This window comes from Myotis davidii, unplaced genomic scaffold (assembly GCF_000327345.1).
Source record: "Myotis davidii unplaced genomic scaffold, ASM32734v1 scaffold935, whole genome shotgun sequence".
Taxonomy (NCBI): domain Eukaryota; kingdom Metazoa; phylum Chordata; class Mammalia; order Chiroptera; family Vespertilionidae; genus Myotis; species Myotis davidii.
Window position 1 is genome coordinate 739,293 of NW_006286974.1, and position 15,439 is coordinate 754,731.

Below are 15,439 nucleotides of genomic sequence, written 5' to 3' on the forward strand. Positions count from 1 at the left end.
CGTGCGGCCACATCGCTTCTCTCCCCTCCGGCCTCTGCACAGGCTGTGCCCGTGCTGGGCACTCTTCCCAGCCGTCACCTGGCCGGCTCCTGCTTCTCTTCTTCAGGCCTTGGCTTCAATGCCATGTCCTGGGGGACCCCCTGAGCCCCAGGCCTGGCCCTCACCCTCCCACAGGTGCACATTAGAGCCCTGTGATGCCCGGTCCCACAGTCAGGCCCCCCAGCTCACTCACCTTGTTCCCGGGCTACTCAGCTCCAAGCTGTGCCTGGAAGGAGTTCCTCTCAGGGTTGAAATGAAATCCTGGCATGTCCCAGCTAGAGGCACCTTAGGAATCCCTAATTCATTCCACACACAGGCATGGAGCTCCCCCTCTGGCCAGCCCCCGCCCCAGGCTCTGGGAAGAGACCCAGGCCCCGCCCTCCCCCAGGGCAGCAAACAACAAGCCAACAATCACTGAGAGACCCAGCTGTGGAGAGGGCTGTGGAGGAATGCAGGGGTCCTCAAACTACAGCCCCGCGGGCCACATGCAAATACAAACATTGTATTTGTTCCCGTTTCGTTTTTTTTTACTTCAAAATAAGATATGTGCAGTGTGCATAGGAATTTGTTCATAGTATTTTTTAAACTATAGTCCGGCCCTCCAACGGTCTGAGGGACAGTGAACTGGCCCCTGTTTACAAAGTTTGAGGACCCCTGCATTAGAGCATCAGAGAAGGGCCCACCCTGTTTGAGCGAAGGCCAGAGAGGTCGCCTTCCTGTGATCACCCAGAGGCGCTGTGGGGACAGCGGGAGGGGCCTGCAGACTGGCTCAGGGCCCCTCGAATAGACTTCACCCTCTGCTGTCACCATCTAGAAATTCTTTGTTGAACAAAGGACTCTGCGTTTTCCTTTGCCCTGGGCCTCACAAATTCTGTAGCCAGTCCTGCCTGCAACTCCCCTCCCATCAGGCCTGTGGGGGCCCCGGGACTTCCGGCATCCATGGGAACTGTCCCCCAGGCCAACGCCAGCCTCTTGCTGACCCCTCCCGGGTTCCTGGGGTCAGCCCTCTGGGAGGGAGAGAACGGAGGGGATCCAATCCCGACACTAGGGCTCAGCGGTCAGCAGCAAGGGTAAGACGCAGGTCCTGCCAAGTCTGCATCCTAGTCCAAGAAGGAGGGCTCTGCTGGCTGTAACTATCTTGGGGGGCTCCTCCTCCTGGGGGTCCCTCCTTGGGAATTCTGGAGGATGCCTGGCCTCGGTGAGCTCTGCGGTCCCCGAGTGGCCACCATCTGGCCTCAGCCTGTGCAGTCCCCCTGTCCTTGGGTGAGGAAGAAGCTGCCCACGATGATAGGGAAGAAGTGTGTCTATTTTTAACTTCCTATCTCTGTCCAGCTCCCAGGGGCCTGGACCCTTGGCTCTGGGGCAGGAGAGCCTGTACCAGGTTTCAGGCCTCACCTCTGGCCTTATTTCCCAGGTAATTCAACCGGCTGAAACATAGCCACATTGCCAAGGCACTGAGCACTGGCACAGGTCGAGTAAAGGAACCTTAGACGCAGGGCAGGCGAGCAGGGCTCCACTTAGATGGGGTGGGTAGGTGTCCCCCACCCCCACCCCTGCTCTGGCACCTGAAACCCCTTTGACTCTGGACAGGGCTTTTAGCCCCACAATCAAAGAGTTCACTTGAAGAAGAAATCTGGTGGGGGAACTTTACACTAAGGTGTGAATGGTTGCTATAACTAAGCCTTATATAATAAGGTGGGGGGACAAGAGGAGGCCAGGCCCTGACACTGTCCCATTCTTTCCTGACTGACAGGCAGGGCTGCTCTTACCCCTTCCCCTCGTCAGCCAGGCCTCCCTCCTCTAGGCTGTCAGGCAGGTACCCTCCTGAGCCAGGAGCCCCTGCAATGCCCTCACCAACTTGGGAATTCCTCTGTTGGGACGGCTGGGACGTGTGGCTGGGATAGCTCGGCAGCGCCCGTGATTTTCAAGGAGCGGAGCTGGAGAGAGGACAGCGGAGGCGCTCACACTGTCCTGTGCGTGTGGAGCCAGAGACTTCGGGGACCTCAGAGAGTGTGTCAGGAGAAACGGGCCAGTACACGTGCAGCCCGAGAGCAGTATGACCTTTGCGAGCACCAAGCGCGTGTTTGTCATCATCCCCGCCCGTCTGGCACCGCTGGACACGGGAGAAAAGGCAGCTGACACTGTTGTCACATTGAGGTGGGCTGGGCCCTGCCTGCCTGCAGAGCCTGCCTCTGTAGCCGCCATGCACCAGGGCCTCCGACGAAGTATTTCCTCACCACAGCAGGCAGGACTGCCCCTGGCCTCACGTGAGGGCTGGGGCAATGGGTTGCATGTGCCCGTCTGGAACCTGTCTGGCTTGCCAGGGGCTGTTTAATATTTACTGTGTCCGCCCAGAGCTGGCGAAACATCCGCCCCAGAGGGCGCTCCCTGCCCCGGCCGTTGTGACACCGGCCAGACATGCAGCCCAGTTTCGCCATCCGGAGGCTGCACACGCATCGCCTTCCCGGCTGGGCCAGCCCTCGGAGCGCTGGGCTCAGAGCGTCCCTGGGAGCGGGCGCTTCCAGGCACAGCCACAGCAGCCAGGGTGAGGAGGCCTCCAGGTAGATGGAAGGGGGGCCTGGCGGAGGGCGCACACCTGCCAGGGGCGGTGGGCCCCTGGGCGCTGGCGGGTGAGCGTGGCTCCCACCTCAAAGCTGCTGGCCCACCTGCCTGCCTGCCACCTGCGGGGACCCTAGCCTGTCCGGAACCCGCCTCTCTGAGGCTGCAGCCCTGCCCATCTCTACGGCCTGGAGATGGCAACTTTGTGGAGGGTCCGTTCCAAGAGGTGGGTGATGTGGCCTCGGGGAGGGGAGGGAGGAGGGTGCACAGCCCCTTCTTGGCCTTTGGGAAGTGTCACTTGTCACAGGTGGAGACCGGCCACAGCAGGGACAGGGATGAGCACTAATGTAACAGGCTTTGTGCCCGGTGCTCTGTGCACGAACCTCACTCCAGCATCACCTGATTGGAGGGGCCTTCCCGGCTTGTCCCACTTCAACTCATTCTCCTGCCTTTATTCTTCCCCTGGGCACTAAGCACTCTCTGACACATGATTTTAAAAATGATCTTACTTAACTTGGGCACATACATAGCACTTCTTGCCGGGCACTGCTTGAAGCCCTTTACACTTATTAACTCATGCAACTCTCATGGCAATCCTTCCTCTGGTTCCCATTTTATAGCTGAGAAAACTGAGGCACAGAGAGGTTCAATAACCTACCCAAGGCCACACAGGCCCTGGTGCCTGTCTCTGGAGCCTGCCCTTGTTACCACTTCCCACCATGTCCCCCAGCTGGCTCAGCAGCTCACAGGGAAAGGGGTTAGCCTGTGTTGGTCACTGTTGTACCTCCACCCCCTAAAGTGGTGCCTGGTACGCAATAGGTGCCTATTTAAATATTTGTTGAATGAATGGCTGCCTCATAACTCGGTGGGGAGGAACTCTTATTGTCCCCCTTTGACAGATGGGGAAACTGCGGCTCTAGTTCAATATCTGTGACCTCTGGGGCTGGGATTGAATATGGGCAGCTGACCAGGGGCATGGGTCCTACCAGCTTGTCAAGGCCCCTGAGGGTCCAGGGCGGGATTCCAGACCCTTCCTTGCTGTAGCATCCTCCGAGACCAGGTCTCAGCGTGCCGGGCAGGGCCCAGGGTCTGTATCTCTGGCATGTTGGTGTGTAGATGCAGCCGGAGGGAAACCATAGGGCTTGGGGCTTGGTCCCTGTCAGCAGGGTGGCCAGGGCAGCTGTTCTCTGTTGAGTCAACAGCAGGTGTCTGTGTCTGTGCATGGAATGTGCAGCATCTGGCTGGGCTGGAAATACAGCCCGGTCGCCTGCTGAGTCTCTGGGGGACCAGGGCATGGCGGGCCCAGTGGCCCTTCTCTTAGGCCTGGTGAAGGAGCCTGAGCTGTGTTCCTCTTGCCCCCACCCCCCCCCCCGCCTCCACCTGGGTCTCCAGACCTCCATCCCCCTCTCCCGTGGACTGTGAGCCCGAGGGTGGGGTGCTGGACCGCACCGGGGGAAAGTTCTGCTCTGTGAGTGTTTGAATGAATGAATTAGTCCCGAGCCCCTGATTTTAGACTTAAAAATGCAGTAGACGGTGAAGACTCCCAGGGAGACATGGAGCTAGGTTGCTAACAAAGGATGTCTCCCAAGTGAGGCAGAAACAGTGAAAACCCTAAGACTGTGCTCCTCAAAGTGTGGTCCATGGGCCGGCCAGCAGCATCAGAAACACATGAAAATGCAAATCCTCAGGCCCAGACTGTTAAACCCGAAACTCTGGTGGGGTGGGGGGCAAGGGCGGTCAGCAGCCTGAGCCTCAGTCCTCCTGGGGAATCTGAGGACCTGAGAACCCCGTGTCCGCTCCCAGCTGTGTGGGTCAGCCCAGGCTGAGGCTCTGCATGCATTTGGGTTTGGGTCCCAGCTCTGCCACAGAGTTGTTGGCCAGGCTTGGTTCCCATCCTCTCCCTGGGCTAGGGGAGAGGAATATATTGGCTAACCCACGCTAGGGCATGGGCTTGTCTCCAAATGCCCATGTATGCGTGTTCATGTGCATGTGTGTGTACACACATGTGTGTGTTGATTTGTCAGGCCACCTCCTTCTATGAATAAAGAGCAGGGCTGGGGAGGTTACCCAAAGGAAAATCGAGGTGCTATTAACAGAGGGAGGTGATGGATGCTGGGCAGGCAAAGCCAATAGGTGCCCACCCATGGGCGCACCACAGGACTATGAATTGGCCTTCAATGTAGCTTTGCCTGCATTGGCCAAGCATGCTGAACAGAGAGCACTGCGTTTGGGCTGCTTGATTGTATTCTCATTGTAAGATAATTTCTCCTATCAGGTTATTATTATTAGTAGTAGTAGTATTCTTTTAATCCTAAAATCCAAAACCTTATTTTATAGATGAGGATATTTAGGCCCAGAGAGTCTTAGCAACTTTCCTGAGACCATGCAGCTTGGTGGCAATGGAGTGGACTCACCTCTGGCCGCTGTTCCCCAAGTGTCTGCCCCGGGAAAGACTTTGTCCAGACTCCTGCTCTGACCCCCGCCCCCATTTCTTCTCACAGAAAGTCCATCCAAAGGAACTCGGTGAGGTCTCGCCTACCTGCCAAACCCTCCAAGATGTACGGCACGCTGCGGAAGGGGTCTGTTTGCCCGGACGCCAAGACACAGCAAGTGAGGAAGATCTTCGAAGCGCTGAGGAGAGGCCTCAAGTAAGGACGGGCTGTGTGTGGCCTTCACACAGTGGGCTCTTTGGCCTTTGGCCTGCTTGCTCCTCTCTGCCTCTCCCTGGGAACGTGGTCAGGTCTTGTCTGTAAGAGGCCACACGGGGGGCTCCTGGTTATTCGTTTAGATGGGAAGCAACGTTTCCAGGATCCCAGGGCCAGGAAGCAGGGATTGGGCCTCCAGGGCAACACCACCCAGGAGGCCTCCCTTGCCCTCCTCCCAGGATGCACCGGTGCTGGTGCAGTGGGAGCTGGGTTTGTGCTGGAGGAGGGACGCCCGTCTCCAAGGTGCTCACCTCCCAGGGCAGCTTCTGGACCACCCCGTGTGAGATTGTCTGGGCAGGATTGATCCCGTTTTCCCGAGGAGCCCAGACTCTGGTGAGCAGCGCCTGTAGATAGAAGTGTCACCGGCGACACTATGATGGAGCCCCACCCCAGCTCTGAAGGCCAAACATCAGGTTTCCTGTCCAGACCCTTTGACCGGAAAACACATGAGATGATCCCTCCCAGCCTGTGGCTTTCTCTGTGCTTTCCAGAATGGGTTCCCAGGCCCTGCTCTGGGGCTTGGCCCTGGGCATGCAGACAGCAGGGCTACCGCCCTTGTCAACGAGGGAGGCGTGCTCTCGCTGACCTCCCTGGGACTGTCCTCCAGAGAGATGCCTCATTCCCGACCTGGGTTCTGCCCTTTCCCTGCAGTGTGACCCTCGCCGGGTTACCTGCAGTCTCTGAGGGTCAGTTTGCCCACCTCTAAGATGGCTTTAACCAGAGCAGAACCTGCTTGTGGGGTTGTTTGGGGAATTAACAGAGATGCTCCTCATATTTCGCAGTGCCGGGCACGTGGTCCACTATGTGTGGGATCTGGAGGCCCAGCGGGTGGGGCCAGGCTTCCGGGTGGGTGGGGCGGCTCTGCCCTCTGCCTTCTGCCCTCTGCCCTCTGAGCCGGCTGAGAGAACCACAGCTGTCTCCACATGGCAGCTGTGGCTGCCTGCACAGCGGGACACCGGTCATCGACCTGTTTTTCTTTCTCTTCTTGTTCGTTTTCCAACTCCTTTCCCTTGTTCCCTTGCAGAGAGCACCTGTGCGTCCAGCAGGCCGAGCTGGATTACCTGTCAGGGCGCCACAAGGACACCCACAGGAATTCCCGGCTGGTGAGACCCCCCCGCCTTCCCACTGGGCAGCCTTGGCGGGGCTTCAAAGATGGGCCCTCCCCCACCCCTGGCCTGCACCACGGGTGCAAGTCTCGGGAAGTCAGAGCCCCGAGGAATGGACTTGCTCTACATTGGGATGAATTTAACCCCAGGGGCTGGTGGGAAGCACCCCCTCCCTGCCCAACAGGATGCAGCGTTCACGCATTGGAGGCCCCACTCGATTCCCTCTTTGGTTCTAGCAGTAATGGAGGCAGGTGGGTGTGAGGGGTGTGCGTCTGAGAGGCCCTATCTTACAGCCCGGGGCCATCGGGCGCCCTGCACTCAGGGTGGCTTATGTGATGCCAAGAAATTGGGCTGGGCATCGAATCGAGGGCCTGTCACAGGCCCGGTGCTGTCCTGCTGCCCAGAGCCTCTGTTGTTTTCAGCCACCTTGAGGGCTGTGGCCTAGAGGCTGCCCTGGGGCCTTCCAGCCCAAGACTCATCTGCTCTGGGCTTTTGCTACCATTTCCCCCTTAGCAGAGTCAGATTTAGAAACAAACACACACACGTACCCCTCCCCCCACACCCCACACAATCAAGAGAAAAAAATAGTATCCCAGTTAAATAGGATTTTTAGATAATCATCGAATAATTTTTCAGTGTAAGTATGTCCTATGCATCTTTGGGACATACTTATACTTTAAGAAATTATTCATTGCTTATTAGAACTATAAATGTCACTCGTTGTCCGATATTTTATTTCTCACTGGAGGACATTTTTCCATTGATTTTAGAGAGAATAGAAGGGAAGGAGGGCGAGGGAGGGAGGGAGAGAGAGAAACATCGATGTGAGAGAGCCACATCAATTGGTTGCCTCCCACACATGCCCCAACTGAGACGGGAAACCTGCAACCTAGGTACATGCCCTTGACTGGCATCCGGAATTGAGCCCAATCCTTGGGTTTGAAGGCCAGTGCTCTAACCACTGGGAGACAACAGCTCATGCTGTCAGGCTCCACCCCTCAGGACCACCATCCTCCCAGCGGGAGGCTCTTTCTTTCTGGCCTTGAGAAGTCCCCACCCCCACTTCTCTCCCCACCCTTCTATCCTAATGGGATTAGAAACAAAAGCCGGGAGGCCTCGCTGCCTGTGGGCTCCTGCGACCTGCCAGCTGCTTTCCAGCCTCCCTCCTGCACAGGCCAGAGCAGAGCAGGGGTTGGAAAATAGGAAGGGAAGGCGAACCTTTCCATCAACAGTGGCCCCTCTGTATCCCAGCTCCAGCTCAGCAGACCTTGGGGGTCGGGAGTGTGCCAGCCACTTTGGGGAGGGAAAGATGGGCCCCTCAGTCAGCTCTTGCCCTTGGGGGCAGGCAGGCCATGCAGATGCAGGAAGGAGGCATTAGCAAGATCCCACCCGTTCCCAGACCTTCCCAGCACCCACTGCACCCTCTCCCGTGGATGCAGAGGTTTGCCCACCCCGGTGACAAATTCCTTTCATTGGTGACACCCGGCCCCTGGCGTGGATGGATGGACCCGTCTGGGTCTGTCATTTCCTAAGGCCTGAACCGGTGGTACTGGCTGCCTCTCCTGACTCCCAATTCTTCTGATCATGGCTGAAGTTACTCCTTAAACAGTCACATCGCCACGGTCCCCACTCTGTTGAGTGCTTACTGCGTCTTTTACTCCTCTTAGCAAGCCGAGGGGTAGCTATGGCTTTCCTGTTTATGTGAGGAAATAGAGGCTCAGAGAGGTTGAGTAACTTGCCTGGGATACAGAGCCAGGGTTAGAACTGCCTCACCCAGAGCACACGAGTCTAATCCCTCTTCTTCCTCCGCCTGGACCACGGGCCTCAGAGGGTGGAGCGGCTCCTGGCTTTCTGTCCTCTGAGCTCAGGCACCCCCAGGAGGTAGTAGCCTCATGGATCCTGGGGGAGCATCCAGAGCCCTGACACCTTCCCCTCCCCCTTTGCTCCCCCACAGGCTTTCTATTACGACCTTGACAAGGTGAGTGAAACTGCCTCCATCAGCATGTGGTGAACAGGCGGCTATGGCTAGGCCTGGCTGGGTGAGCATAGTGTCTTTGCTCCCCCGACTCCGTCCTATGGTCATCCTCTAGAAGAAGCACCTGGGGTCCTCCCCATTTTACAAATGGGGAAACTGAGGCCCAGCAATGAGCCTTCCTCGAGGGCGGTGAGGGGCTGGCCTGGCTTGGAGCCCAGTTCTCCGTGCTAGGGCCTGCAGGAGGGTGGCGCAAGCTGGTGGGGGGTCCAGGCTGCTTTTAACGCATCTTCTCTTTTCCTGGGAGAAGCAAACGCGCTCTGTGGAGAGGCACATTCGGAAGATGGAATTCCACATCAGCAAGGTCAGCTGGGGCCGGGTATCAGGGTGGGGCTGGGTGGTTGTTCTTGCTGGGCCCCCAGCAGACAGCAGGAGCCAGGAGGCCCCTCCGAGCGGGGCGGGGTCCCTAGGTGCTGGGAGGCTGGAGGAGCCGAGGAGGAGCAGGAACTGCAGGCGCTGGGCCCAGGAGGACCTGGAGCTCAATCGGAGAGGCTGGGAGGCTGAGACCACGGGCCCACCATGGAGATGGGAGATGGACGCTCAGAGAGGGACAAGCATTGCCCACGGTCTCACAGCGAGCCCTGCAGGGTCTGACGTCCATGAATTCTTCCATGCTCTTGCTTTACACCCCCGCGCCCCCTCCAGTAGCCCAGTGGGTGGCAGAATATTACCTCCCTGTTTACTGTTGAAAACTTGGGCAGGGAGAGGGAAGGGCTGCAGTTACCTGTCCAGGTCACTCCTTTCCACTGTGCACTGACCGCACGCCAGCTACTGCCGAGGGCGGGGATACAAGTGGATGAGACATGGTTCCTGTCCCCGTGGGAGCTATGGGAGCCGGGGGCAAGTGCAGGGTGTGACCACATTCGGGGCTGGATGGGGGCATTCACTCAGGGGCAGCCTCTCCCAGAGGGTGAGAGTGACCGGCAGGCCGGGGCCCCTGCCCCTCAGCGTGGGCAGCACCCACCGCCCTGTGCCCCCGCAGGTGGATGAGCTCTACGAGGGCTACTGCATCCAGTGCCGCCTGCGAGACGGCGCCTCCAACATGCAGCAGGCCTTCTCCAGGTGCCCCCCCAGCCGCGCCTCCCGAGAGAGCCTGCAGGAGCTGGGCCGGAGCCTGCAGGAGTGCACCGAGGTGGGCCGCCAGCAGGGGCGCCAGAGGGCAGTGGGGGGCCAGGCCCCGCATTAGGGGGGTGCTCTGGGCCCGGAGGAAGCTCTGCCCGGCAGGGTCTGTGGTGCCCCTCCGCCCTGCCCTCCGCCCCGCTCCAGCCCACTCCTCTCACCCCCACCCTGGCTCAGCCTCGGGGCAGGTGCTGAGCCATCCCGTGGGGCTTTGCAGGACATGTGGCTCATAGAGGGGGCCCTGGAAGTCCACTTGGGCGAGTTCCACGTCAGGATGAAAGGTAACAGGGCTGAGGGGGTGGGCAGCAGCCCCTTCGAGTGGGTGTCAGGCTTCTTGAGGGCCCTGGGACTTCTGCCAAGCGGGGTGTGGGTCAGAATTCAGGGGTCCTCGCCCAGCCCTGGGCTTGCACTCCTGTGACATGACCTCAGGCAGGTCCCGCCCCTTCTCTGAGTTGGATGTGAGGGTCCAGGCCTGTCCACTGTCCATCATGATGGCTCATCTCTGAGTCTGATTACCAGACTCAGGCGGGGGAGGGGCTGTGACCCACGGAGCAGGGGCAGCGGAGGACAGAGCTCAGCGCATCTCTGTGTTCCAGGCTTGGTGGGCTACGCACGCCTCTGTCCAGGAGACCAGTATGAGGTATGGCCACCCTCCGGGGTTCCTGCCAGGCCTTGGGGTCCCAGGGCTCCACCTGGCAGGGAGGGCCCCCATGCAGGTGGCAAGTGGGGGCATCCACCGGGGCAGCTGACCCACCCCTTCATGGCCCTCGCCCACAGGTGCTCATGCGCCTGGGCCGCCAGCGCTGGAAGCTGAAGGGCCGAATTGAGTCTGACGACAGCCAGACCTGGGACGAGGAGGAGAAGGCCTTCATCCCCACCCTGCACGAGAACTTGGAGATCAAGGTGGGTGGGGCCTAGGGGCAGGGGCATGGCCAGGGCCTGTGGGGGCGCTCAGCTCAGACACCACCCACAACTCCTCACCCCCAGGTGACAGAGCTGCGTGGCCTGAGCTCCCTGGCGGTGGGCACCGTGACGTGTGACATCGCCGACTTCTTCACGACCCGGCCGCAGGTGGTGGTCGTGGACATCACCGAGCTGGGCACCATCAAACTGCAGCTGGAGGTGCTGTGGAAGTGAGTAGGGGCCAGCCCGGCTCCCGGCCCTGCTGCCCCTCCCCAGGGCCAGCCCCAAATTTCCACCTGGAGGGACGCTCACCCAGAGCCTGAGCCAGATGAGTCTCGGTGGCTCCCCCTGGTGGCCTGACCACACTCTAGCATCCACTTTGTGCTGCGCCAGCACAGCCAAGGGTGACCCTGAGTGGGAGCAGCTGAAAGGCTTAGAAAAGACAGACAAGAGAATGATATCTGGGTCTAGGTGGGATGCTGCTTCTCTGAGAGACAGCGACCATGCCCACAAGCCATGTCTTTATTTTATAGCAGATGCCATGAGGCAAAGTAAGGGCATGACCAAGATGTTTACAACATTCTCCTGGGTTTCAATCCTACTCAATTACATGCACCTGAACTCTGTCAAGCCCACATCACTCAGGCACGTGGGGCCTCGTGTTTGGACCATAGGTTCAAGCTTACGACTACAGCTGTTGGCTATAATTGTGCTGGGAGGGCTCTGCCCTCCAAGCTGGGACTTGCACGTGGCCATGAGAGGACTGTGCCCTCTCATTAGTCCGAGGCTTGAACCTGTCCAAAGACAGTGGCTCCTCACATCCACTCGTGGGCATTTCTGCCTGCATCTCCCAGGACCTGCCCACAGTGCCTGAGTCATGGGCCCTGGTGGTCGGGCTGGGCCCCAGACACCTCTAGCCAGGCCTCTGTGCAAATGAGAGCGAGCAAGTCGCTTCGTGCCGGGAGGCTGTACCCAGACCTCCTTGCTCCAGGAGCAGGGTTGGCGAGGCCTTGGGCCCCCGGCCTTACCTGTGGCTGGGACTGACCCAGAGGACCCTTCTGGGATGGTTCCCTGTACGGAGGAGGGGTCCATTCACGAGTGGTGGCCAGTCACTGCCCCTTGCCATCGGGCTAAGGGCCCGCAGGGTGGTGGGTGTCTGAGAGACGGTTAAGAAGGTTGAGAACGTGGACCTGGAGTCCCCGGGCTTCACCTGGGCTCCCGGGCAAGGCCTCCATCTCCCCTTCGGTCCCCTGGCCCTGGACAGGCTGAGTGTCCTCTGGGCACCAGTGACACCCTGGCCGCTGCTCTCTCCTCCAGCCCGTTTGATACTGAGAGCTTCCTGGTGTCACCCAGCCCCACAATCAAGTTCTCTGTGGGCAGCAGGAAGGGCTCCTTGTACAACTGGACACCCCCGAGCACCCCCAGCTTCCGGGAGAGGTACTACCTGGTGAGTGGGCCTTGCTGGGGCAGGGCCGCTGAGGTCCTGCTGGGACTGGTGGGGTGGGGGGGTGACTTCCCCGGGGCAGCATGTGGAAGGGCTGGGCAGCCTGGCACCTCTCCATGTAGGTTATCTGGGTGTTTTTCGGTACTTTTTCTTCCTTGATGCTGGCCCCTTTATTCTGGGGGGCTGCTAGACTTGGCTGGTTCTCCTGGATACCTTGAACAAGGTTTTCTGGATGGTTCCGTCACCCTGGCCATGGCCTAGGCTTCCAATTTATTTGTTTTAAACTGAATGTATTTCCAGTAAGCAACACCTTGACAGCAAAACATCTTTCCTCTGGCCTCCAGGGATCTTAGAGTCATTGTCAACTTCTTCCACACCCTTCTAGAGACACTCAATACCATCTGGGAGCAGATGCGTTTTTTCCTCCATTTTTAAATCCATAGCAGCCTTTTTAACCCAGTGATGCTTTTGGAGCCTGGAGGTGTGAGGGAGGAATGAGGCAGGACTCCGAGGCCCTCAGAACAGGGCGTGAAACACCAAATGCTTAATTTAATGATGAGCTGCTGTTGCTATGCCATGAGCACTTAGGTGTATTGTATGTCAGGTCCGTCCTTCCTCCATGCATTTCACTCATTCAAAACTACAGGCCAGGCCCTTCTCCGGGCAGGTGAGGACTGTGCCCTCAGGGAGCACTGCCTGCCTGAGGGGCAGAAAGTCTGGGGGCGGATGGGGGGGATAAAGCAGAACATTCTTTGGCAGGAGGCACAGTCAGTGCAAAGGCCCTGGGGTGGGACTGTGTGAATGAACCTGGAGAGTGTGAGAAACAGCAAGGAGGCCTCTGCGGCTTGGAAGGTGTGAGTTAGGAGGATGGGGCTGAGAGCAGAGAGGATGCTGGGTGCTACCGGCACCTCGAGTCAGCTTGGTGGGCCTCAGTCATCCGCAGAACGAGGGTTTGCAGAGCACGTGTGTGGCGGGGGAGCCCCTCTGGGGGGCCTTGCTGTGGTGCCTGGGGTGGCCAGTGAGGCTGGTCTTGTGTCCCCTCTCCAGTCTGTCCTGCAGCAGCCAGCGCAGCAGGCCTTGCTGCTGGGCAGCCCAAGGGCCACGTCCATCCTCAGCTACCTGTCCGACAGCGACCTGCGGGGCCCTGGCCTGTGCAGCCGGAGTCAGGAGCTGCCTGAGATGGACTCCTTCAGCTCTGAGGACCCCCGAGACACCGAGACCAGCACGTCAGCCTCCACCTCGGACGTGGGGTTCCTGCCCTTGGCCATTGGCCCCAACACCTCCCCTGAAGAGGAGGCTCAGGAGGACTCCCCACCCCTGGGCCTCCTGCCAGAGCTGGTCCACCTGTCAGGAGGCGCATTTGTGGAGCGGCCTGGCTGGAGGGATTTGGGAGTAGAGAGCCCCAACCTGCCACCGGGCTCCCCACTCCACAGCCATACGATGCCGGGCAGCCGGACAGACCACGATGAAGGAGAATCCGGGGACAGAGTGGAGGGGCCTGGGGTGACCCTCGAGAGGCCCCTGCAGGAGGTCCTGGATTTACTGAGGTGCACAGACCCCGCCCAGCCCCGGCTCCAGGAGCTGGAGTACCAGGTGCTCAGCTTCAGGGACCGGCTGAAGGTATGTCCGCTCGCTGGAGGCAGCAGCCCTGCTCTGCAGAGGGTGTAACGCCCGGGCCTGGGCCGGCAGCCCGCTCTCTGCACCACCAGGGTAGGCAATGTCTCCTCTCGGGGCCTCAGTTTGCTCGTCTGTCAAGTGGGGATTACAAGAGCCCTCATTGGGCTGGAAGGGGAGTAGGAGGAAGTGGGGCTCAGAGTGAATAACTTGCTCCACATCCAGCCAGAGCCCAGCAAATCTCACCTGTTCTGACCCGAGCAGGTGAGGCAGCTGCTCGACACTAAAATCCCAAACGTGGGGCGTTCTCACGGCCAGAGCTGGCACCCCCCACCCCGAAACCTCCCTACAGGGCCCATGCCAGGGGCCGTTCTCGCTTGGCTCTCAGAGGTGCTGGCCTGGGCAGATTATGCGATTTTGGGGGTTTACATAAATTTAAAGGTATGTAAAATAAAATGTATCACACCAGCACCTACTTATACATCAATTAGTTTATGAAAACTCACACTGGCGCTGCAACAGCTTAACAGCTCCCGACAAAAACCTGTTCTGTTTCATTCCTACCCCCCACCCCCAACTTCACAAATCAGTGCAGGGGAAAGAAAGGTGGATTTCCTATCTAGTAACTTAAAAAAATGTTCACTGTTTACCACTGCTATGGGCCTGCCTGAAGATTTCAAGAAAAAACAAGAAGAAAAAGAATAGTACCTTTTTTTTTCAATTTCTTAATAGCACTTTTTGGTAGAACAATCTGTCAGGAAGCATGCAGCCTGTCACCTGGAATTTGAGAAATTATACTTTACATAAAAATCTTAAAATCACACTGCCATCAGGCAATAATTTTCAACATCTTGAGGAACTCTTTTTTTGGCAAACCAAGTTAGTAGAATAAAAATGACCACAGGCTATGGTTTTTAGGTTGACTTTTTAAAAAATATATATTTTATTGATTTTTTACAGAGAGGAAGGGAGAGAGATAGTCAGAAACAGCGATGAGAGAGAAACATCGACCAGCTGCCCCCTGCATATCCCCCACTGGAGATATGCCCGCAACCCAGGCACATGCCCTTGACCGGAACCGAACCTGGGACCCCTCAGTCCGCAGGCCGACGCTCCAATCACTGAGCCAAACCGGTTTCGGCTTTAGGTTGACTTTTTAAAGAGAAATTATACACACATGTATGTGTGTGTACGTGTGTGTGTATTTACATACATACTCATTATGCAGGGATTCTCTTTTTGTGAATTCATTTACTTGCAAAAATGTATTTATAGCCCCAGAATCAATGTTCATGGTTCTGTCAGGTGCAGAGTGACAGAAACTTTGAGTCACTGACGTGCTCATTGAACCAGGCGCCGTTGCCGTCTTGTTTCAGCTCCCTCACTGTAGGTGCGTCCCCCTTGCAGTCTATTTAGCGCTCCTTTTTTTATATTTTTGTGCTTTTTTTGGTGACTGATCTGTTTTAAAGTCCCCCAGGGCAGGGCTGAAGTGCTGGCCAGTGTCCTAAGGGAAGATGGCAGTGATGTGCCTCCCGGAGAACATACGTGGGTTAGGCCTGAGTTACATGCTGTTGGCTTGAATTCATTTAGAAAGAAACAATGCATATGAAGTAAGATGTCTTTAAACAGAAACACACATAAGACATGGTTACACACTGGCCGCTGGTGAAAATGTGACCGGAGGCTCGAAGCTTCTGCCTTTCCCCGTGGAGCAACGGTTCCAGATCACAACCCAGGGGTCACGGAGACTTTATAGAGCACCGCGGAGACCGAGGCTCGCACGCATGCATGCTTAAGGCCTGCCACCAGGAGGCTCCGAGGACGGAGCAGGGGCAGCCCAACATGCTCCCCGACACGCACCCCTCCATCAGCCCTGCCTCCAACCCCCTCTCCTTCCACATCTCCCCGCGATCCGCAG

The 15,439-nt window shown here is 58.0% G+C and overlaps 1 protein-coding gene across 1 annotated transcript in view; it reads left to right on the forward strand.

Annotated features, from left to right (window-relative positions):
• The window catches only part of FAM65C (family with sequence similarity 65 member C), a 68,606-nt gene that overhangs the window by 42,607 nt on the left and 10,560 nt on the right, over positions 1-15,439 (forward strand). The window contains exons 3-13 of the mRNA XM_006758790.2: positions 5,100-5,246; positions 6,328-6,406; positions 8,364-8,387; positions 8,692-8,745; positions 9,424-9,573; positions 9,778-9,841; positions 10,157-10,200; positions 10,338-10,463; positions 10,548-10,693; positions 11,781-11,910; positions 12,955-13,527. Coding sequence (XP_006758853.1) covers positions 5,100-5,246; positions 6,328-6,406; positions 8,364-8,387; positions 8,692-8,745; positions 9,424-9,573; positions 9,778-9,841; positions 10,157-10,200; positions 10,338-10,463; positions 10,548-10,693; positions 11,781-11,910; positions 12,955-13,527 — 1,537 coding nt within the window. The remainder of the gene's footprint in view (positions 1-5,099; positions 5,247-6,327; positions 6,407-8,363; positions 8,388-8,691; positions 8,746-9,423; positions 9,574-9,777; positions 9,842-10,156; positions 10,201-10,337; positions 10,464-10,547; positions 10,694-11,780; positions 11,911-12,954; positions 13,528-15,439) is intronic.